We start from the raw sequence: 21,247 nt of genomic DNA, 5'->3' as shown, positions 1-21,247 counted from the left end.
TATGAAATCAGAGAGCCTAAAACATACTCAACCTGTTGAGGAAAGGCTCACAACTCCTAGCAGCCCTGCCTGCTAAGGGAGAACTCCCACTTCAGGAGCACAGGAAAGCGACTTTCAGTGTTCCTGCCATCCACCTCTGCAGCAAATGGGAGGAATGTTATTCTAGAGCCTAGATGACAGAATCAGCAACAGACCCGACAATCTGAAGTCCATAGATGGTTGGTTCAAGGAGAGGGCGTGAAATGAGAATGTGTGCGGCACAGGGGAAATGGGAAAGGTTACAGCTGCAAGTCTGCCATTTTCTCCAAATTCATCCCTACAGATGAGGAGCCCCTCACAGCCCAATTTGTGGAGGAACTGAATGACTGGAAGTGACAGCTCATCTCCCTGAGGCCACACGATGCACCCAGCACCCATGCAGCACCTGTGACAGACCAGGATATTTGATAAACTCCTCCACTCACTGCATGCAAATCTCACTGACTGCCCTAGGAAGGGACGCTGATGAGATCCCCAAGGCAGCACTGCCCCTCTGCACAACTCTGGATTCTGATGAGTAAGAAATGCAATGAGCACAATGACTCGCAGGGTTCATTTCTAACCCTGGTAAAACTCTACGTGTGAAACTCAAGCAATTAGAGCTGTGTGGATTCCATGTTTTCTGGGTTTTGACTTCAAAAGAGTAGAACTGGAAGGGAAATCAACACGAACTGTCAGCAAGCCGATGCTCGAGTTTACACCGGCAAATCAGCCTCTTTGCTTTCCAAGGGACTGGCAATGGCTGCCCCAAACCCCAGTGCTATTTCTAAGACTGGCACGCAGTACTCATCCTGCACACAGACTTCATCAAGTTGCTTGGATACCTGGATATATCAGAGACCTGCCACCAATGATGACCAGTGGCAACAGACTGTCCTAGGCAACGCTCACCTATACGTCTCTCCATTAGGGTTTGGATGCAATGAAACAGCACTCGGCTTGCTGCCTTGCAGAGAAGAGCTGTCCCCATTCCATCTCCTGCACCACATCCACAAGCTAGTGGGTGTCTCCATGTCAGTATTCCAGATGCGTTTGATGTCACACACTATTCCAGCTGCACTTACTATTTGCAAAAGTGGCCGTTTCTCCTTATGTATCCGTACTGCTGTTAACTTGATGGATCTGTGCTGGGAGAACAGGAGTGGGATTCTGTACACTGTGCACTATTCCAATAGTGAAGAAACAAATCTTTGCAGCTTGAAGGCCGATCTCTGGTCTTGCATATGCTTACTTCGTGAAATTGCTCAAGGCAATAAATGACGAGGGCAGGCACTGAAAAAAAATAAAGCTACTTCTGTTGCGGAAGTCAAGAGATTAATCTTCTACCAATCGAGGATCTTATCATCATCAAAGTAACAGCCCTGACTTTCAACATGCTGACCTGCAAAACATATTTCACTTCCTGCTCCCTACCTTAATTCCACAGAATTTCCAACACTGCCCATCACCTAGGATTAACAGAAACCTGAACTTCAGCAGAAATGGACTGTGTCCTATTTCATCAGTCGTGAGCACCTGCGGCCTGAAGAAGAACTCAGCATTCATCAGAAAAACCTCCCCCTTCCTATTTTACAGGAGGAAATAAGATGCACAGACTTGACAAGATGTTCCAAGGAACCAGGATCTTCCCACCTATAATCACCACTCCCAAGCAATGGAAAAGCCCAGGAGAGGAGAAAGCCACCCAAAGGAGATCCATGCTCTGGACAGGGGCTTCTGATAGGCTTTTGGTTCTAGTATCCTCACCTGCAGGAATAAAGTTAGAATCAGGAAAAGGATGGAAACCTGGTATTTGTGAGGTCCATTATTTGATGCACGTACATCAAGCAGCCCAGTAATTGTCTAACTACCTTGATGGTAAAGTTGAAACAGAAGTCAATCACAGAACAGACATGATCCTATGATGTGCAGGGGTCAGCGCACTAGAGACTTGACTTGCCTTTCTTTAGTACGGTGTGGTAGCCATTCCCAGCCCCATAGAAAGCAAAGAGGCTGAATTGCCCCTGTAAACTCGAGCATCAGCTTGCTGACAGTTGATTTCCCCAGTGTTGATTTCCCTTCCATTCTGCATAACCCAGTGCATGCTGGGGGGAAAAAAAGCTGTTCTTCTGCTTTGAAGTCAAAACCCAGAAAACATGGAATCCACACATCATTAACTGCTTGAGTCACCATCCCTGGAGGTGTTTAAAAGAAGGGTGGATGACATGCTCAGGGGCATGGTTTAGTGGTTGATAGGAATGGTTGGACTCGATGACCCTGTGGGGCTTTTCCAACCTAGTGATTCTGTGATTTTGTGATAACACTGATGTCCAAGTTAGGGACTGTTGACTTTAGGTGCCAGTGCAGTCCCAGTTTCTCCATCTCGGGTCCTTTGTGCCCGGAACAGGCCTTGAAGTTAGTCGTGAAGTACTTGTTTACAGGCTTGTTGCATCACTTGTCTCCTGTCAGGAGGGCCAGTGGGCTGGTTAGGACACTGACCAGCCCGTGCTGTGCAGTCAGTGCTGCACTGGCCAGGGACAGGTTTGTTTCCAGCAGATTCCCTGATGCTGATTCCAGCAGAAAAGCCCATTCCCCCTGTACAGCACATTCTCATTTCATGTCCTCTGCCAGAACCCACTGTCTACGGACTTCAGATTGTTTGGTCTGTTGCTGATTCTGTGGCCCAGGCTCTGGAACAACATTCCTCCCATTTGCTGGAGAGGCGGATGGCAGGAACATCAAAGGCTGGTTTGCTGTGCTCTTTTTCTGGAAGTTGATTTCCTGAACTCTAAGAGGGAGTTCTCCCTTAGAAGGCAGGACGGCTGAGAGTTCCAGGCCTTTCCTCAGCAGGTTGTGTGTGTTTTAGGCTCTCTGATTTCATACATGGTCATGAATATGACTGTGTGTGTGACTGCAACAGCAGAATGAGTGCTCCTGACTACACTTTCTGCAAATTACGGATTTGAGCAGTGTGTGAGCTGCAAGCACCTTGCAATGAGAGTAGCTCTTGTGCACACGCAGCTCCTGTAGTGAGAGAGATTGTGCTTTGTCCGCTGGGAAATGGGCACTAGCGTTGCCATGACAATGCCACTGGTACTGCATGTTCAGTTGTTCCTGTGCTTGCCAGGAGGCAGCTGTAGGTTTGATGGGGAAGAAGCAGGAATAACTTATTGGCAGTACTTACCTGAACCTAGGATGTACTTTTTGGTTTCCCCTCTGGTTCTGGTGTTTCCCTTGGCACCTTTTTGGTCAGGCAGAGGGAAGCAAAGTCACTCAGAGGGAAATACAGTCAGCTTCTCTTTCCCACTTGGAAGGCTATGGAGAGAGTGCAATTGCAACTGGAATGGGACCTGCATTGAGGAAATGACTGTGTGCTTGCTTCTGATATGCAAATCAAAATGGTGTTGGGAAATCCTGGGTGCCACTCTGATGTGCTGCCAAAACACAGAGACTGGCTCCTTATGTTACAAGTCATATGATGCCATGACACCTGTATATATACCAGGTGCCCGGTGCCTCTGCTCAGACTGCGCTGAAGGCCTGTCTTCAGAAACATCCCTCATTGCAGAGACATTACCTGTCACCATCATGTCTAACGACTGTTCTGATCCTGCGCCTGCTACTCCAGAAATCCAGGAGATTGCTAACAAGGTGAGTTGCAGCCTCTCTGAAGGTGAAGTCTCTGTGCAAAGGGCTGAGTTTGAAGCTTGTGCAAAGGCTGGGAGTCCAGGTGGTGATGCTGAGGCTAGGGCTGAACATGGGAATCCCCTGGACTGACAGTAGGTTGCTTGTTTTGAATTAAAGGTGGTGTATTTGAAGTAGAGACAATCCTACCTGGTAGAATGAACTCTCTGGAGGACATGGATGGGACAAACCATCTAGTAGTATGCACTAAGGAAAGATCCATACAGGATAAGGCTATGAATAAATGGCATATTCTCTGCCGGCACCCAGTGTTTTCAGGTGTCACAGTTCTAGCTGTGCTGCAGGGGTGCTGGTGAGCCAGCAGGGTAAGGTGAGGTCCTTGCAAGGCAGAGAGGTGAGTCCAGTTGCCATGGTGTTTGGTTCCAGGCAGTGATCCTGTCCTGGATGCAGCTATGTGACCAACACCTCTACAGACCCTCTAATGCCCTGTGGTGCAGCAGCTCTTCCAAGGGTATAAAGTGCATCCAGAGGAGAGGGAGGGAGACAACATGGCATAGGAAAGCTCCCTCATCCCTCTTGCCCAGCTCCTTGGAGCCTTCTTCCATTGGAGGACTTTCCAGGTCAGTCAAAGCTGGAATTGCCAGAGCTGGGCATAGGAGCGTGGAGGAGGGATGGAGTATATGATAAGAGGTCAGTCAGAGAGGAGATCATTTACAGCAGAACAGAAAGGGAAAGGGATTCTCTACAATTGTTTGTGGTGACCCCAACTGCATTGCTGAGGAGCAGTATCACTGTTCCCCCTGCGCTGGCACAAGGGGTGGAATGAGCAGCACTTGGCTCACACTCCACTGCAAGGGCTCTGGTACAGCTTTCTAGGGAGAATATTCTTGTGGACAGGAAGCTTACATTGGGGCAATCCTGCTCTGCCTCCAGCTGGATAACGGCCTGACCCTTACATGATGCAATTCTCTGGTATTTTAAGCTCTGCTTTGAGGTGGAGCAATCCCTAAGATTTGAGTGAAGCTGTGAAGAACATCTGCAGGCCTTGGGCATCCCAAGCTCTATCTGATCTTGGGATTACATGATTATTTCCTAATGCCTGTGCCTTTCCTGGAGTCATCCTTCATAAGCTGGGGAATGTTATTTCTTCAGTCTCCTTGTCCTACAGCTGTTCTATGGCTTTTTAGGTGACAGAAATAAGATCTTGGTTTACATTCACTGCAGCTGTGTTTCTGTAGAGAATTGCTGACATCAGATGAAAACAACTGTAATAAATCAAGTGCTGATCCATGAATCATGGTGCTTCAGTTTAGCTGGGCAGCTTCTGGGTCAGGGGGCAGGTGCCTGGGAAGTCCAGTTCTAACAGAGTTTTAAAGAATGCTGGAGGCAGTGCTAGGAACGAGGGCTGGAGGTGTTGATGGAATTCTTTTGGGGGGTCTGGGTTTCTTTCCTTTATGGGTGTGTTGTTTGAGAGGATGAAAATTGGAATGGTAGATGTGAAAGAAAAGTCTGTGTATGAACCTGCCAACCATTTTCGTGTTTCTTTTTACAGGTGAAGCCACAGTTTGAACAGCATAGCAGGAGGACATATCCCACCTTTTTTGCTGTGCTATATAGGTCTCAGGCAGTTGTTGGGACCAACTACTTGATTAAGGTTTGTATTCATTATAGGAGGGGGTGTTCTGTAGTTCAAGAACCTAGGTGACTTGCACAGGGGCTTACAGCAAGCAAGAGAAGCAGCTGTTGTGGAAAACCACCTCAAGTGACTAATGGAGCTTTGGGCTATCTGCAGATGCTTCTAAAATTCCTCTGCTTTGCACTACAGGTACAGAAAATCTTAATAGCGTGTGCACAGTGCTTGTCAGATATGAATATTCATTTCCTTAGGGCCATCAAAGTCATAAGTCTACTTCCCTGCTTCAAGGCCCAGTAGCTTTCCTGTCACTTTTAAGTCCTCCAAGTGTGTTTCTCATGCCAAATTGGACCTCAGCCTGAGGACCTGATGCAGAGTTAGAGTGATTTTTTTCATTTCCTTCAAGCATGTCGTACCTGAGGTGATGTGTATCGATGTTTGGTTCTGTGTCATGTGCTGCAGAGTTACAGCCTCCCTGATGGTTATTTCTCTATTTTCAAACCCCTCTTTTCTTTGTTTGGTTTGGCTGGTTGGTTTGGAGGTTTCTGACAGCGTCATTCCTCTTCTCCTAGAAAAGCTTATCGATGTACTTGAACAGCTTCCTGTGAAGCAAGGTTGAAGAAATTGCTGGGTCTGTTTTGCAAGTGAAGGCCAGAAAGCCTTGCTCAGTGGCAGGCCGGCTTTGTGTCAGCAGAGCAAACATTGCATGTCACTGCTGTATCTTAACCACACTGGTGTGCAGACATTTGCCTGGTCACCCATGATCCTCACTTTCCTCCTGTTTTCATTTCTAGGTCGAAGTTGCTGATGGCGATTATGTCCACTTGCTGGTGTTTCAGGCCCCTCCGGAGAGGAAACAAGGTCCTGAACTTGTCCAATATTGGACAGGCAAAACCAGAGATGATCCTCTGGAATGGTGAGAGACCATGGGAATGTTACCTCATTTGTGCAAACTGTACATGGATTCTGCCTGTGTCGGTAAATGCAGCACAATAAAATAAGTTTTGAAAGCTATTTGTCCTCCTGCTGCATGCCACGTATAGGTCTGCTGCCCAGCTAAGGCTCAGGTAGGCTCTGAAATGCTGTTCAAGGCTGTTTCTGCCACCCGAGGTACTAGAGCTGTAAGACAGGGCATATTCATTCCAGCTGCTCTGTCTGGCAGCTCTGAAGACAAAGCTTGGGCCTCCTCAGTCTCCTTTAGGTGTTATCAGGCTGCCTACTTCAGCGTGTGGCTTCTTGTGTTTGTTTACATGTGTTAAATACAGACCATTGGCCATTCCCCAGAAAGTGCTAGAATTTGTGGCAAGGCTGGGCTGAGAAGCCCAACTGTGTTCCCCTGTGGAAGTTCAGCTTCAGTGATGGGAGCAGGGCAGGGGTTAGGAATGAGCTCCTTGAAGAAGCTGAGACAGTGGAATGCCAGCACTCAGCCCTGGGAGCAGGGAGTGACTGCCCTGCCATCAAGGCTCTGCTTCAAGGGAAACTTGTGAAGCTCATGCCTTTTTTTGTAGTAGCAAACACCTTCAGTGTGAGCATTCTTCAGGTGAGGTCTGCAGTGACAAAGATGGAGCGCAGGTCCAATTCACAACAGAAATAACTTTCCTCTTAGCAGCTGATCAGTTGTGGCCTTTGCATCAGTTCCAGGCAGCTGGGACCCAGCTACAATATACGAAATAAGTAACAGGGTTTGAGGCCATGCTTTGCTTCTATTCCTGTTTTGGTGCTGTAGTGAAGGATAGGTATGTAGCTGTCACAGCAAAGAGTGCCTGGAAAGTTGTGGCATCTGCCCCTTCCTCTCTATGCCAAGCTCCTACATCAGATGTTTTAATTCCTCAAAGTGGGAAGACAGTCTATGGCTTCTTGTGACACTGATCCTTCCACTGTGCATCCTCCACAGGAGCTCACTCCTGCGGTGTAACATTACAAACCTTTGAGAAGTAGCAAGTCTCACATTAGCACCAGTAATGAACATCCTCTCGCAGAGGAGCACTTGGACATAAAGCTCAGCTTTCTGAGCCATGAAAACTCTCTGTGGTGAGAAGTTACCAGCACCAAAAAAGACGTTGTGGCTCCAAACTAATTTTATTTTAACAAAGCACCAATTGGTCTAATGCACCAGACTTACTCTCTCCCTTTATTTCATCTTGGGGAAATGGGGATGGGACTCTAGGGGCTGATAGGAGCAAAGGCATGTAAATCCTCCGTAGCAATCAGGAGGTAGAACATGCTCCTGCTAAGCAGTGCTGGTTCTACACTCAGAACACGCCTGCAACGAGAAGCCTGATAACACCCATAAGTTCACCGTGCCCTCTCCTCTCAAAGCTGCTTGGCCTTTCTTCAGGCTGTGGCCGAGAACACACAGCAGAGTCATCTCAGAGTGGGCTCTGTTGAGATTGTGCATCCCCTGTGCGACTCACAAATTAATGATACAAGGCAAACATCAACATTTCCAAGGCTGGTAACAGCATTTTCTGAGCAGTTAAAACCAGGAATACTGACACCACAAACAAACAAAAGAACAAATCACAGACTGGTGGTAGCTGGAGGATTGTGCACAGCATCCAACCTTTCTGCTCACAGCAAGATCAGCTAAACCAGTTGCCCACAACCTCTCTGGGCAGCCTGGCCCTCTGGGTGACCACCAATGCAATGGTCAAAGGGGCTGGGGGAACCCCTACGTGGCTGTTGCCTTTTTTCCCTTTCCCTGCACGGAACACCACTGAGAGGAGCCTGGCTCTTCACTGCCTCACCTTTCACTTGGCTTTCCCAGGGCTGAAGAAGCCCAGGTTTCCCAGCCTCTCCTTTGAAGTCACCTGCTCCAAGCAGTTGTCGGGCTGGCTGGATTTGCTCTGGTACATCCATGTCTGGCCAGGACAGGGGCAGTGGCCCTGGTGTGGATATCAGCGTGGAATAGCAGGGAGGGGAGGAATGGCCCTGCCGGCAGAGCTCTCCCTAATGCAGCCCATGGGTGCCAGAGGGCACCTTTGCCACAAGGTGTCTCCCAGGTCCTCCTCTGCAGAGCTGCTCTCCAGCCAGGCAGGCCCAGCCCCTACCAGTTCTTCTTTCCCAGGATGCAGCACTTGGCATCCCCATTTGCTCACACTTGTGAGATGACTCTCTGCCTGTTTCTCCAGCCTGTTGGCCTTCCTCTGAAGGGCAGCACAGCCACACGCTGTTATCAGCCACTCCTCTCCGTTTTAATAACTGCAAATGTGCTGAGGGCGTGCTCAGTCCCATCATCCAGGTCAGTGATTGTGTTAGACGCATATCGAGTCATAGCAGGATATCAATCGGGTTGAGCAAGCATGATTTCCCCTTTCTAAATCCATGCTGACTCTTTCCAATCACCCTTTTTGTCCTTAGTGTGCATGGAACTGGCTTCCAGCATAATTGGCTCCATCACCTTTCCAGGGACGGAGGTGAGGCTGATGAGCCTGTAGAGATGCTGATGCTCCTTCTTGCCCTTCTTGAACAGTGGAGTGAGGTTTTCCTTTCTTCAGACCTTGGGAACCTCCAGCAGTGCCCATGAGCTTTCAAAGGATAGTGAGTGTTGCCTTGCAATGACATTGGGCATCTCCCTAAGCATCCATGCATTCATCCCCTCAAGTCCCATGGCATTGTCTAAGTCCAGTTTTGCTAAATGTTCCCTTAGCCCGACCCGGCTCTGCTGAGGGAAGTCTTTGTGTTTCCAGACTTTCCTACTCATCGTAGGGACCTTGTATTTCTGAAGGCAAGTCCTCCCTGTAAAGGTTGCCTTTCATGTTCCTTACTGGCTTACAATAAAGTATTTCGAATTAAAATATAAAACACAAGTAAGTTTGTCTGGAATATGAAAAACGCACATGGAAAAAAACTCTGAGCATCATAAATGATACTGAGAACCAGTACAGACAAGAGCAAAACACCAGTCAGATCCGCCATATCAATTCCAGAGGAATGTTTATTGTTGTTAATGCAAACGTGGTTGTCCAGCTTGAGTTCCTTTCCAGGAACTTTCCTTAGGACTGAGGAAACAAGCATGGTGTTTGTATTTTTTAACTTGTACACCCTCTACTGGACATTCTGTCCTGCTGCTGCAAGAGGATTAGTGACATTGCAGGGGAAAGTTTTTTTCAAAATACTACAATCTTCCTCTTTCTCTTGCTTTCAAAACTGCTGCAGCTCAAGTCTCTGTTCCAGTCTTTGCCCATGCCATACGCCTTACAATTTAAATCTTTAGCTGGATTCAAAGTTGCAAAGCAGCACAGAAAAGATTCAGGCTTTCCTCTCCCTCCTTGTGGCAAACACATGAGTGCCAGTGTCGCTCCTCTTTCAATTTCCAGACCAAGGAATCCACCAACAGGACTCAGACAATGGAATTCCTGTTCAGTTGCACTGAAGTCAGTGCTGACACTTGGGTTTATGTTAGTGTAGGCGAAAGCGTATATATACTGGTATATATACAGGTGTCATGGGATCATATGACTTGTAACATAAGGAGCCAGTCTCTGTGTTTTGGCAGCACATCAGAGTGGCACCCAGGATTTCCCAACACCATTTTGATTTGCATATCAGAAGCAAGCATGCAGTCATTTCCTCAATGCAGGTCCCATTCCAGTTGCAATTGCACTCTCTCCATAGCCTTCCAAGTGGGAAAGAGAAGCTGACTGTATTTCCCTCTGAGTGACTTTGCTTCCCTCTGCCTGACCAAAAAGGTGCCAAGGGAAACACCAGAACCAGAGGGGAAACCAAAAAGTACATCCTAGGTTCAGGTAAGTCCTGCCAATAAGTTATTCCTGTTTCTTCCCCATCAAACCTACAGCTGCCTCCTGGCAAGCGCAGGAACAACTGAACATGCAGTACCAGTGGCATTGTCATTGCAACGCTAGTGCCCATTTCCCAGCGGACAAAGCACAATCTCTCTCACTACAGGAGCTGCGTGTGCACGAGAGCTACTCTCATTGCAAGGTGCTTGCAGCTCACACACTGCTCAAATCCGTAATTTGCAGAAAGTGTAGTCAGGAGCACTCATTCTGCTGTTGCAGTCACACACACAGTCATATTCATGACCATGTATGAAATCAGAGAGCCTAAAACACACACAACCTGTTGAGGAAAGGCCTGGAACTCTCAGCCGTCCTGCCTTCTAAGGGAGAACTCCCTCTTAGAGTTCAGGAAATCAACTTCCAGAAAAAGAGCACAGCAAACCAGCCTTTGATGTTCCTGCCATCCACCTCTCCAGCAAATGGGAGGAATGTTGTTCCAGAGCCTGGGCCACAGAATCAGCAACAGACCAAACAATCTGAAGTCCATAGACAGTGGGTTCTGGCAGAGGACATGAAATGAGAATGTGCTGCACAGGGGGAATGGGCTTTTCTGCTGGAATCAGCATCAGGGAATCTGCTGGAAACAAACCTGTCCCTGGCCAGTGCAGCACTGACTGCACAGCACGGGCTGGTCAGTGTCCTAACCAGCCCACTGGCCCTCCTGACAGGAGACAAGTGATGCAACAAGCCTGTAAACAAGTACTTCACGACTAACTTCAAGGCCTGTTCCGGCCACAAAGGACCCGAGATGGAGAAACTGGGACTGCACTGGCACCTAAAGTCAACAGTCCCTAACTTGGACATCAGTGTTATCACAAAATCACAGAATCACTAGGTTGGAAAAGCCCCACAGGGTCATCGAGTCCAACCATTCCTATCAACCACTAAACCATGCCCCTGAGCATGTCATCCACCCTTCTTTTAAACACCTCCAGGGATGGTGACTCAAGCAGTTAATGATGTGTGGATTCCATGTTTTCTGGGTTTTGACTTCAAAGCAGAAGAACAGCTTTTTTTCCCCCAGCATGCACTGGGTTACGCAGAATGGAAGGGAAATCAACACTGGGGAAATCAACTGTCAGCAAGCTGATGCTCGAGTTTACAGGGGCAATTCAGCCTCTTTGCTTTCTATGGGGCTGGGAATGGCTACCACACCGTACTAAAGAAAGGCAAGTCAAGTCTCTAGTGTGCTGACCCCTGCACATCATAGGATCATGTCTGTTCTGTGATTGACTTCTGTTTCAACTTTACCATCAAGGTAGTTAGACAATTACTGGGCTGCTTGATGTACGTGCATCAAATAATGGACCTCACAAATACCAGGTTTCCATCCTTTTCCTGATTCTAACTTTATTCCTGCAGGTGAGGATACTAGAACCAAAAGCCTATCAGAAGCCCCTGTCCAGAGCATGGATCTCCTTTGGGTGGCTTTCTCCTCTCCTGGGCTTTTCCATTGCTTGGGAGTGGTGATTATAGGTGGGAAGATCCTGGTTCCTTGGAACATCTTGTCAAGTCTGTGCATCTTATTTCCTCCTGTAAAATAGGAAGGGGGAGGTTTTTCTGATGAATGCTGAGTTCTTCTTCAGGCCGCAGGTGCTCACGACTGATGAAATAGGACACAGTCCATTTCTGCTGAAGTTCAGGTTTCTGTTAATCCTAGGTGATGGGCAGTATTGGAAATTCTGTGGAATTAAGGTAGGGAGCAGGAAGTGAAATATGTTTTGCAGGTCAGCATGTTGAAAGTCAGGGCTGTTACTTTGATGATGATGATAAGATCCTCGATTGGTAGAAGATTAATCTCTTGACTTCCGCAACAGAAGTAGCTTTATTTTTTTTCAGTGCCTGCCCTCGTCATTTATTGCCTTGAGCAATTTCACGAAGTAAGCATATGCAAGACCAGAGATCGGCCTTCAAGCTGCAAAGATTTGTTTCTTCACTATTGGAATAGTGCACAGTGTACAGAATCCCACTCCTGTTCTCCCAGCACAGATCCATCAAGTTAACAGCAGTACGGATACATAAGGAGAAACGGCCACTTTTGCAAATAGTAAGTGCAGCTGGAATAGTGTGTGACATCAAACGCATCTGGAATACTGACATGGAGACACCCACTAGCTTGTGGATGTGGTGCAGGAGATGGAATGGGGACAGCTCTTCTCTGCAAGGCAGCAAGCCGAGTGCTGTTTCATTGCATCCAAACCCTAATGGAGAGACGTATAGGTGAGCGTTTCCGAGGACAGTCTGTTGCCGCTGGTCATCGTTGGCAGCAGGTCTCTGAAATATCCAGGTATCCAAGCAACTTGATGAAGTCTGTGTGCAGGATGAGTACTGCGTGCCAGTCTTAGAAATAGCACTGGGGTTTGGGGCAGCCATTGCCAGTCCCTTGGAAAGCAAAGAGGCTGATTTGCCGGTGTAAACTCGAGCATTGGCTTGCTGACAGTTCGTGTTGATTTCCCTTCCAGTTCTACTCTTTTGAAGTCAAAACCCAGAAAACATGGAATCCACACAGCTCTAATTGCTTGAGTTTCACACGTAGAGTTTTACCAGGGTTAGAAATGAACCCTGCGAGTCTTTGTGCTCATTGCATTTCTTTCTCATCAGAATCGAGAGTTGTGCAGAGGGGCAGTGCTGCCTTGGGGATCTCATCAGCATCCCTTCCTAGGGCAGTCAGTGAGATTTGCATGCAGTGAGTGGAGGAGTTTATCAAATATCCTGGTCTGTCACAGGTGCTGCATGGGTGCTGGGTGCATCGTGTGGCCTCAGGGAGATGAGCTGGCACTTCCAGTCATTCAGTTCCTCCACAAATTGGGCTGTGAGGGGCTCCTCATCTGTAGGGATGAATTTGGAGAAAATGGCAGACTTGCAGCTGTAACCTTTCCCATTTCCCCTGTGCCGCACACATTCTCATTTCACGCCCTCTCCTTGAACCAACCATCTATGGACTTCAGATTGTCGGGTCTGTTGCTGATTCTGTCATCTAGGCTCTAGAATAACATTCCTCCCATTTGCTGCAGAGGTGGATGGCAGGAACACTGAAAGTCGCTTTCCTGTACTCCTGAAGTGGGAGTTCTCCCTTAGCAGGCAGGGCTGCTAGGAGTTGTGAGCCTTTCCTCAACAGGTTGAGTATGTTTTAGGCTCTCTGATTTCATACATGGTCATGAATATGAGTGTGTGTGACTGTAACAGCAGAATGAATGCTCCTGACTATACTTTCTGCACGTTAGGGATTTGAGCAGTGTCTTGCAATGAGAACAGCTCTTGTGCACACGCAGCTCCTGGAGTGAGAGGGATTGTGCTTTGTTCCCTGGGAAATGGGCACTAGCGTTGCAATGACAATGCCACTGGTACTGCATGTTCAGTTGTTCCTGCGCTTGCCAGGAGGCAGCTGTAGGTTTGATGGGAAAGAAACAGGAATAACTTATTGGCAGTACTTACCTGAACCTAGGATGTACTTTTTGGTTTCCCCTCTGGTTCTGGTGTTTCCCTTGGCACCGTTTTAGTCAGGCAGAAGGAAGCAAAGTCACTCAGAGGGAAATACAGTCAGCTTCTCTTTCGCACATGGAAGGCTATGGAGAGAGTGCTATTGCAACTGGAGTTGGACTTGCACTGAGGAAATGACTGCATGCTTGCTTCTGATATTCAAATCAAAATGGTGTTGGGAAATGCTGGGTGCGACTCTGATGTGCTTCCTAAGCACAGAAACTGGTCACCTGCACGTGGGTAGAGAGGCAAGAGGTTCTGGTTTCAGCTGAAACCAACTCTCTTTATTTGTGTGTGTCTGGGGCTGTTGTGTGATTTATTTTTATTAACGCAGTGCCTATATACATCTAAGATTTTTAAGTGATTTTTATATTTACTGTTAACATTATCCGTGCTCTGCATTGCTTTACCCCCCTTCTTTCCCATTGTCTCCTTCTCCAGTTCAGTAATGGTAGGCTCCATACATTACAAGTCATATGATCCCATGACACGTGTATATATATACCAGGTGACTGGTGACTCTTCTCAGACTGTGCTGAAAGCTTGTCTTCAGAAACACCCCTCATTGCAGAGACATTACCTGCCACTATGATACCCGGGGGCTTCACCGATCCCAGGCCTGCTACTCCAGAAATCCAGGAGATTGCTAACAAGGTGAGTTGCAGCCTCTCTGAAGATGAACACTCTGTGCAAAGGGCTGAGTTTGGAGCTTGTGCCAAGGCTGGGAGACCAGGTGGTGATGCTGAAGCTAGGGCTGAACATGGGAATCCCCTGGATTGACAGTAGGTTGCTTGTTTTGAATTAAAGGTGGTTTATTTGAAGTGAGACGATCCAACCCGATAGAATGAACTCTCTGGAGGACATGGATGGGACAAACCATCTAGTAGTATGTGCTAAGGGAAGATCCATACAGGACAAGGCTATGGATAAATGGCATATTCTCTGCCGGCACCCAGTGTTTTCAGGCGTCACAGTTCTAGCTGTGCTGCAGGGGCTGCTGGTGAGCCAGCAGGGTAAGGTGAGGTCCTTGCAAGGCAGAGAGGTGAGTCCAGTTGCCATGGTGTTTGGTTCCAGGCAGTGATCCTCTCCTGGAAGGAGCTATGCAAACACCAAAAGAGGAAGAAGAGGGGCTGACCATGTTGGCTCGTAGTGCTGCACCCTCCTGGGTGCACTGGTACCAACTCACATGTCCTGTGAGCTTGCAGGTTGAGCCCAGGCATTGGTTAAAGCTGACTGAGGTGAGCTGGGCTGTGCCCACACAGGGTCAGGGCCACCAGAGGAGATCTATAAACAGGCTGTGTAGGATAATGCCAGAGCCCAGTGCTCTCTGACCAGTTTCTTGTAGATAGCCCACATGTGGAGGGTGTAATGTTTGCTATCAGACTTACTTAATGTTACAGGAGGTTGCTGGTTAGGCAGAGTGATACAAATACAGTGGGAACAGGATACAGATGTAGGTTACTCTTACGAAAACACCGCAGTTGCCAGACATGGTTCAGTCACAATACCACTGTTATCTCCATTATTGGCCCTACACTGTTTCACTGTCACGACACCGGGTGTCCTCAGAGAGCAGGTGAGTTGAAGCCAGTTCAAGCCTGCTGTTTCCTTTGAACTTATTTTGTTCTCTTTTTGTGCTCTGTGTTGGGTGGGGCCGTGTATTCTCTCTCCCCACGCCTGTCAGGCCAGTTCTGGGAGGTGTTCACATTTTTCTAGCACCAGATGAGCCACTCCACTGAAACAGCTGTTTTTCTAAACCAACCCTGCTCTTATCCACTTTTTGTTGAGATAAAGTCAGGTTCTCTGCAAAAGCTGTGGTCAGTCACACCCTGCATTATCTTCTGAGTTTCGTAGGTTCATCCCTCTTGCTCAGCTCCTCTGCGCCTTTTTCCATTGTAGAACCTTCCTGGTTAGTCACAGCTGGAATTGCCAGAGCAGGGCATAGGTGCGTGGAGGAGGGCTGGAGAACGTGACACCAGGTCAATCAGAGAGGAGATCATTTACTGCAGAACTGAAAGGGATTCTTCACAATTGTTTTGAGTGACACTGGCTACACTGCTTAGGAGCAGTATCACTGTTCCTCCTGCAGTGGCACAAGGGCTGGAAGGAGCAGCACTTGCAAAGATCAGAAATCCTCTTTTATGTATGAGCACAAATCTTTGCTCTTTATTGTCTGCAGTATGACATTTTTCCGTTGTGCTGAGAACGAGAGAGAGCGCTCTCCCTGGTCCTTTTCCTTGGAAATGGCTCACGCTCCACTGCAGAGGCTTTGGTGTAGTTTTCTAGGAAACAGTCTTGTGGAGTCAAACCTTACATTGGAGCAATCAAGCTCTGCCTCCAGCTGGATGATGGTGTGACCCTTGTATGATGCAATTCTGTGGGATTTTAAGCTCTGCTTTGAGGTGGAACAATCCCTATGATTTGAGTGAAGCTGTGAAGAACATCTGCAGGCCTTGGGTGTCCCAAGGTCTATGTGATCCTGGGATTACATGATTATTTGCTTATGCTTGTGCCTTGTCTGTAGTCATTCTTCATAAGCTGTGAATGTTATTTAGTCTCCTCATCTTACAAATAAGATTTTGGTTTACATTCACTGCAGCTGCATTTCTGTAGAGAACTGGTGTCATCTGATGCAAACAACTGCAGTCAAACAGGAGCTGGTCCATAAATCATGGTGCCTCCGACGACTGGCCTGACTTCCACCGCTGATCACTGCTGTCTCCCTCGCTCCCTCCTTGTCCTTTCAGCCTAGACTGTACCATGGCGATTGCTAATGAATTTCAAACTCTCCCTACACTTTGTGGGTTTCAGGGAAAGCTGCTGCAGGTTTTTATTGTAATTCAACTCTGTTCATGAAAGGTAGCTGTCTGCAGGTGTTAAGATCCACAGGGCTGTTCTGGTTTGGGCTGAAGTAGAATCAGTTTTCTAACTTTGCAGCCTAGCCTTGTTTAAGTAACTTCATTCTCTGAAAGTTAACTGCATGCTTTTCAGGCTGGGTTTCTCTCTAGAACAGAAAACATGCTATATACTGAGGGATCATAAGGGGCAAGCCCCTTTTTGCCCCTGGTCCCTGTATCCCCAAATCCAGTTCCTAAGTCCAGTTCCCTCCTGCTGCCAGGACCTTTTCTCCATGCCTCTGCAGCATCTGTGGTGACGGAGACATTGAATAGTGCTGCAATTTTGCATATTTGTACATAATAATAATAACAATAACAACAACAACAACAATAATAATAGTTTCACTACAGCACTTTTTATTTTATTTTCCAACTCACAATTCTCTTTCATTTCCCTTTCCCCTTTCTCTGGGTTGTGAGCTGTGGATTAGTGACTTTAACTGTTTGTAGGTGGCTGCTGATGAGGCTGGGCCAGGGCTAATCTGTGACAAAGGCTTAAATGGAGTACTGTGCATAAACCTATCTGGCTGAACTGTGTCCACTCATGGTTACAGTTCTAGATGCCCGGGGGCCTGCTGAGTTTAAATTACAGCTTTAGCTGCAGAGCTTCCACTGACACTAGTATAACTTTCAGGAACTACTTGATCAGGTAGTTGTCTTGATACTCCCAAACAGCCCTGTTTCTTGCCAATCCTTAAAGAAAAACATTAAAGAGATGAAGTGCAGCTCCAAGGCTGTGAAACACAACAGGGTTGCAGGCTGATGGGCACAGGCGCAGGTGTTGCAAGGGCAAGGGGCTGCCTTGCACGGCTGCGTAACAGCGTGGTTGACATGGGGTGGACCCTGCTAGGGAGCACGGCTTGGTACCTTGCTGCTTTGATGAAAAGGTGAAAGGCCAGAAGTAGCAGTTTCCCTCTGCTGAGCAGGAGACAGCATAGCTGGGCAGCTTTTGGGGCAGGTGGCAGGTGCCTGGGAAGTCCAGTTCTAATAGAGTTTTAAAGAATGCCGGAGGCAGTGCTAGGAACGAGGGCTGGAGGTGTACAAGGAATTCTTTTAGGGGGTTTGCATTTCTTTCCTTTAAGGGCGTGTTGTTTGAAAGGATGAAAGTTGGAATGGTAGATGTGAAAGAAAAGTCTGTGTATGAACCTGCCAACCGTTTTCCCCTTTCTTTTTACAGGTGAAGCCAGTACTTGAAAAGGAGGAGAACAGGACATATGCCACCTTTAATGCCTTAGAATATAAGTCTCAGGTGGTTGCTGGGACCAACTACTGTATTAAGGTTTGTTTACATTATAGGAGGGGGTGTGTTGTAGTTCAAGAACCTAAGTGGGTTGCACAGGGGCAACTTGAAAGGGAGGTCTGCAAGACATTTCCCACCTTTTTTTTGCTGTGCTATATAGGTGTCAGATGTTTGTTGGGACCAACTACTTGATTAAGGTTTGTATGCATTATAGGAGGGGGTGTTCTGTAGTTCAAGAACCTAGGTGACTTGCACAGGGGCAGGCAAGAGAAGCAGCTGTTGTGGAAAACCACCTGAAGTGACTACTGGAGCTTTGGGCTATCTGCTGATGGTTCTAAAATTCCAGTTTGGCAGAGGTACAGCCTGCCTGCCAGTTCTTTCTATATTTTCAAAACCCTCTTTGTGTTGAGTAGGAAGAACGGGTAATGCTTGATTTGGAGCCTTCTGGTCATGCCATCCCTCTACTCCTAGAAAACCTGCCCCATGGATTTGAGCAGCTTTCTGTGAAGGAACACTTAAGAAGTTGCTGTGCATATTTTGCAAGTGAATGCCAGTTTACAGGAGGTTGCACTAAAGCCAGAAGTCACACCCAGTTGCATTTGTTCCCTTCATGCCATTTTATTGCTGACCAAGGCAGTGTAAAATACTTGCCTGTAGTCCATGCCAAACCTCATGACCAAACTACTCAGGAATGAATATCAACCTGTTACTGAACTTGGGAGAAAACCACTTCTAACACTGAAAAGAGATGGTTTGTCTCTTCGTTCCCAGACTTGCAAGTGGCAGGAGACAGGTATTCATTTTAGCATTAACTGGAATGAGCTCTATCACAAGATTCTATTGTACTTCGGAATTTTCCACATCACCGATATTTTACTCACAGACTCACAGCTGAGATGTAATCCAGTCTGATACAGACATAGTGCCACGTTGCAGCCACCAGAAAACGTGTAAAGACCTCTTAGAGTGCAAGGCATGAAACTTTCCCTTAATACCATAAGCCTCAAACAGAAGAGCTTAGCATCTCTTGTGCTTGACTCTTCAAGTACCAAATTATGCACAGCTTTGTAGCAAGTCTTTCTATGAGGATGTTCACAGACAAGGAGTCTTGGCTTTCAGGTTGTCCTTGCTTCTTAGGATCATAAGCAGGTTTTGGATACTTCTTTCTCTACCTTCTGGGAGCTGACATGGTCTGCATCTTGCCCCACTTTGAGTCATCAAGACTTCCTCATTGCCTCTTCTCTGCTACACGGAGTGTCACAAGGAACTATGAGTTGATGTGCTGGGATCTTGACGACTAAAAGAGAACACCATTGAAACCTTTCTGCTGTTGTGCCTTCTAGTGCTTCCACACCCAAGCAGTCCTACTTCTTTTCTGTTCACAGGAGTCTGAAGGTTATTACTGTTTTCTACAGTGCTAGACAGTTTCTGTCACCAGGCACTGTCCAGGACTGTTAAGAGGTGTTGAAGTTAAAAATGGAGACGTACCTAAAATTTTGCTCCTGAGAGAAGATATTTTTCCTAGTATGTAAGAGCATCCTTTTGTTTGAACCTGCTTCACTCACTTCCTCACTTTCCTGCTGTTTTTATTTCTAGGTCCAAGTTTCTGATGACGAATGTGTCCACTTACGGGTATTTCAGCCCCTTCCTGTGGAGAACCAAGATCCCAAACTTGTCAGGTATTGGACTGGCAAAACCAGAGATGATCCTCTGGAGTGCTGAGAGATCACAGGGAGTGGTGCCTCAGTTGTGCAAACTGCATGTGGATTCTGCCTGCATCACTAAATGCAGGACAATAAAATAAATTTTGAAAGCTATTTCTCCTTCTGTTGTATGTCACATCTAGGTTTGCTGCCTAGCTAAGGCTCAGGTAGGCTCTGAAATACTGTTCAAGGCTGTTCCTGCCACCTGAGGTACTAGAGCTGTAAGACAGAGCACATGCATTCCAGCTTTCTGTCCGGCAGCTCTGAAGAGCTTTCCACTTAGCAGCTGCTCAGCCTGGTAACAACATTTTCTGAGCAGTTAAAACCAGCAATATTGACACAAGCAAACAAATGCACAAATCACAGGCTGGTAGTCGTTGGAAGATACCGCACAGCATCCAACCCTTTGGCTCAAAGCGAGGTTAACTAAACCAGGTAGCTAAGGACTGCATGTAGCCTAAATATTGGCATTCTCCATCGATGGAGCCACCAAAATCTCTGGGCAGCCTAGCCCCCTGCTTGACCATCCCTGCAATTGCTAAAGGGGAAAAAGAATCCCTACATCTACATGGAATTTGTGTCTTTCAGTTTGTGGCTGCTGCCTCTTTTGCCCCTTCACTGCACTGAGCACACCTGAGAAGAGCAAATCTCTGGCCCTTAGCTGGGTTTGCCCTGGTACATCCATGCCGGACTTTTACTGGGGAGCCCAGGACAGGGGCAGCGACCCTGGTGTAGATATCAGTGTGGAATAGCAGGGAGGGGAGGAATGGCCCTGCCAGCAGAGCTCTTCCTAATGCAGCCCATGGGTGCCAGAGGGCACCTTTGCCACAAGGTGTCTCCCAGGTCCTCCTCTGCAGAGCTGCTCTCCAGCCAGGCAGGCCCAGCCCCTACCAGTTAGTCTTTCCCAGGATGCAGCACTTGGCATCCCCATTTGCTCACACTTCTGAGATGACTCTCTGCCTGTTTCTCCAGCCTGTTGGCCTTCCTCTGAAGGGCAGCACAGCCACACGCTGTTATCAGCCACTCCTCTCAGTTTTAATAACTGCAAATGTGCTGAGGGCGTGCTCAGTCCCATCATCCAGGTCAGTGATTGTGTTAGACAGGATTGGTCCCAGGACTGATCCCTAGGGTTCACCGCTAGGGGCTGAGCTGTAACTAGACTCTGTGCCGATGAAACCTTTGAGTGCAGCAGTTCAGCTTGTTTGCAGTCCACTTATCTAGCACATCATCAGTTTCTCCTTGAGGAGGTTATGGAAGAGAATCAGCCTTACTAAACTCAAGATCAATAAGGTCCATCTTCTCTCCTCTATCAGGACATATATTGAGTCATAGCAGGATATCAATCAGGTTGAGTAAGCATGATTTTCCCTTTCTAAACCCATGCTGACTCTTTCCAATCACCCTTTTTGTCCTTAGTATGCATGGAATTGGCTTGCAGCATAATTTGCTCCATCACCTTTCCAGGGACGGAAGTGAGGCTGATGAGCCTGTAGAGATACAGTTGCTAAGGATGGGACACGGGTGTCTCCTAGGGGGGCTAAAGCCCTTGCTAAAAACCTAGCTAAGCTCATAAATCGAGCTTTAAACTAGATGTGAAGGGGGAGGGGATTGAGACCAGGCTAGACAGGAGCGAGCCTGGACGTGGGGCACTGGTGATTTGGAGAGGGTGTGCTGGTGAGGACCACCAGTACCTCACCACACAGAAAGTGGGGGAGAACACACCTGGGGGTGCTAAGGGAGATATGGGCAAGATACGGGCAATCTGGGGCTAGCTACTCCAGTTATCAGGCAATTGGGAATGAACTCTGTTCCCATCTAGTGGGCTGAAG

At 47.5% G+C, this 21,247-nt stretch overlaps 2 protein-coding genes across 2 annotated transcripts; both read left to right on the top strand.

The window, feature by feature from the left end:
* Positions 1-2,925: 2,925 nt before the first annotated feature.
* LOC138725460 (uncharacterized) lies at positions 2,926-6,310 on the top strand. The gene is made up of 3 exons (XM_069866410.1): positions 2,926-3,669; positions 5,216-5,317; positions 6,091-6,310. Exons 1-3 carry the CDS (start codon positions 3,079-3,081, stop codon positions 6,214-6,216), a joined length of 819 nt encoding a protein of 272 aa, XP_069722511.1. The 5' UTR covers positions 2,926-3,078; the 3' UTR covers positions 6,217-6,310.
* Positions 6,311-14,092: 7,782 nt separating this feature from the next.
* Positions 14,093-19,526, top strand: LOC138725502 (cystatin-A-like). The gene is made up of 3 exons (XM_069866486.1): positions 14,093-14,232; positions 17,653-17,754; positions 19,312-19,526. The coding sequence occupies exons 1-3, from the start codon at positions 14,167-14,169 to the stop codon at positions 19,435-19,437; spliced, it is 294 nt and encodes a 97-aa protein (XP_069722587.1). The 5' UTR covers positions 14,093-14,166; the 3' UTR covers positions 19,438-19,526.
* Positions 19,527-21,247: the final 1,721 nt, after the last annotated feature.

This window comes from Phaenicophaeus curvirostris, chromosome 1 (genome assembly GCF_032191515.1).
Source record: "Phaenicophaeus curvirostris isolate KB17595 chromosome 1, BPBGC_Pcur_1.0, whole genome shotgun sequence".
Lineage (NCBI taxonomy): Eukaryota > Metazoa > Chordata > Aves > Cuculiformes > Cuculidae > Phaenicophaeus > Phaenicophaeus curvirostris.
This window is presented reverse-complemented; position numbering and strand designations above follow the sequence as displayed.

Excerpts from the sequence above, each read along its gene's own strand:
- LOC138725460 (XM_069866410.1), top strand. The coding sequence starts at position 3,079 with ATGGGCACTAGCGTTGCCATGACAATGCCACTGGTACTGCATGTTCAG. Across the intron at positions 3,670-5,215 it reads TCCAGGAGATTGCTAACAAG|GTGAAGCCACAGTTTGAACA; the intron begins GTGAGTTGCAGC and ends TTCTTTTTACAG. Across the intron at positions 5,318-6,090 it reads GGACCAACTACTTGATTAAG|GTCGAAGTTGCTGATGGCGA; the intron begins GTTTGTATTCAT and ends TTTCATTTCTAG.
- LOC138725502 (XM_069866486.1), top strand. The coding sequence starts at position 14,167 with ATGATACCCGGGGGCTTCACCGATCCCAGGCCTGCTACTCCAGAAATC. Across the intron at positions 14,233-17,652 it reads TCCAGGAGATTGCTAACAAG|GTGAAGCCAGTACTTGAAAA; the intron begins GTGAGTTGCAGC and ends TTCTTTTTACAG. Across the intron at positions 17,755-19,311 it reads GGACCAACTACTGTATTAAG|GTCCAAGTTTCTGATGACGA; the intron begins GTTTGTTTACAT and ends TTTTATTTCTAG.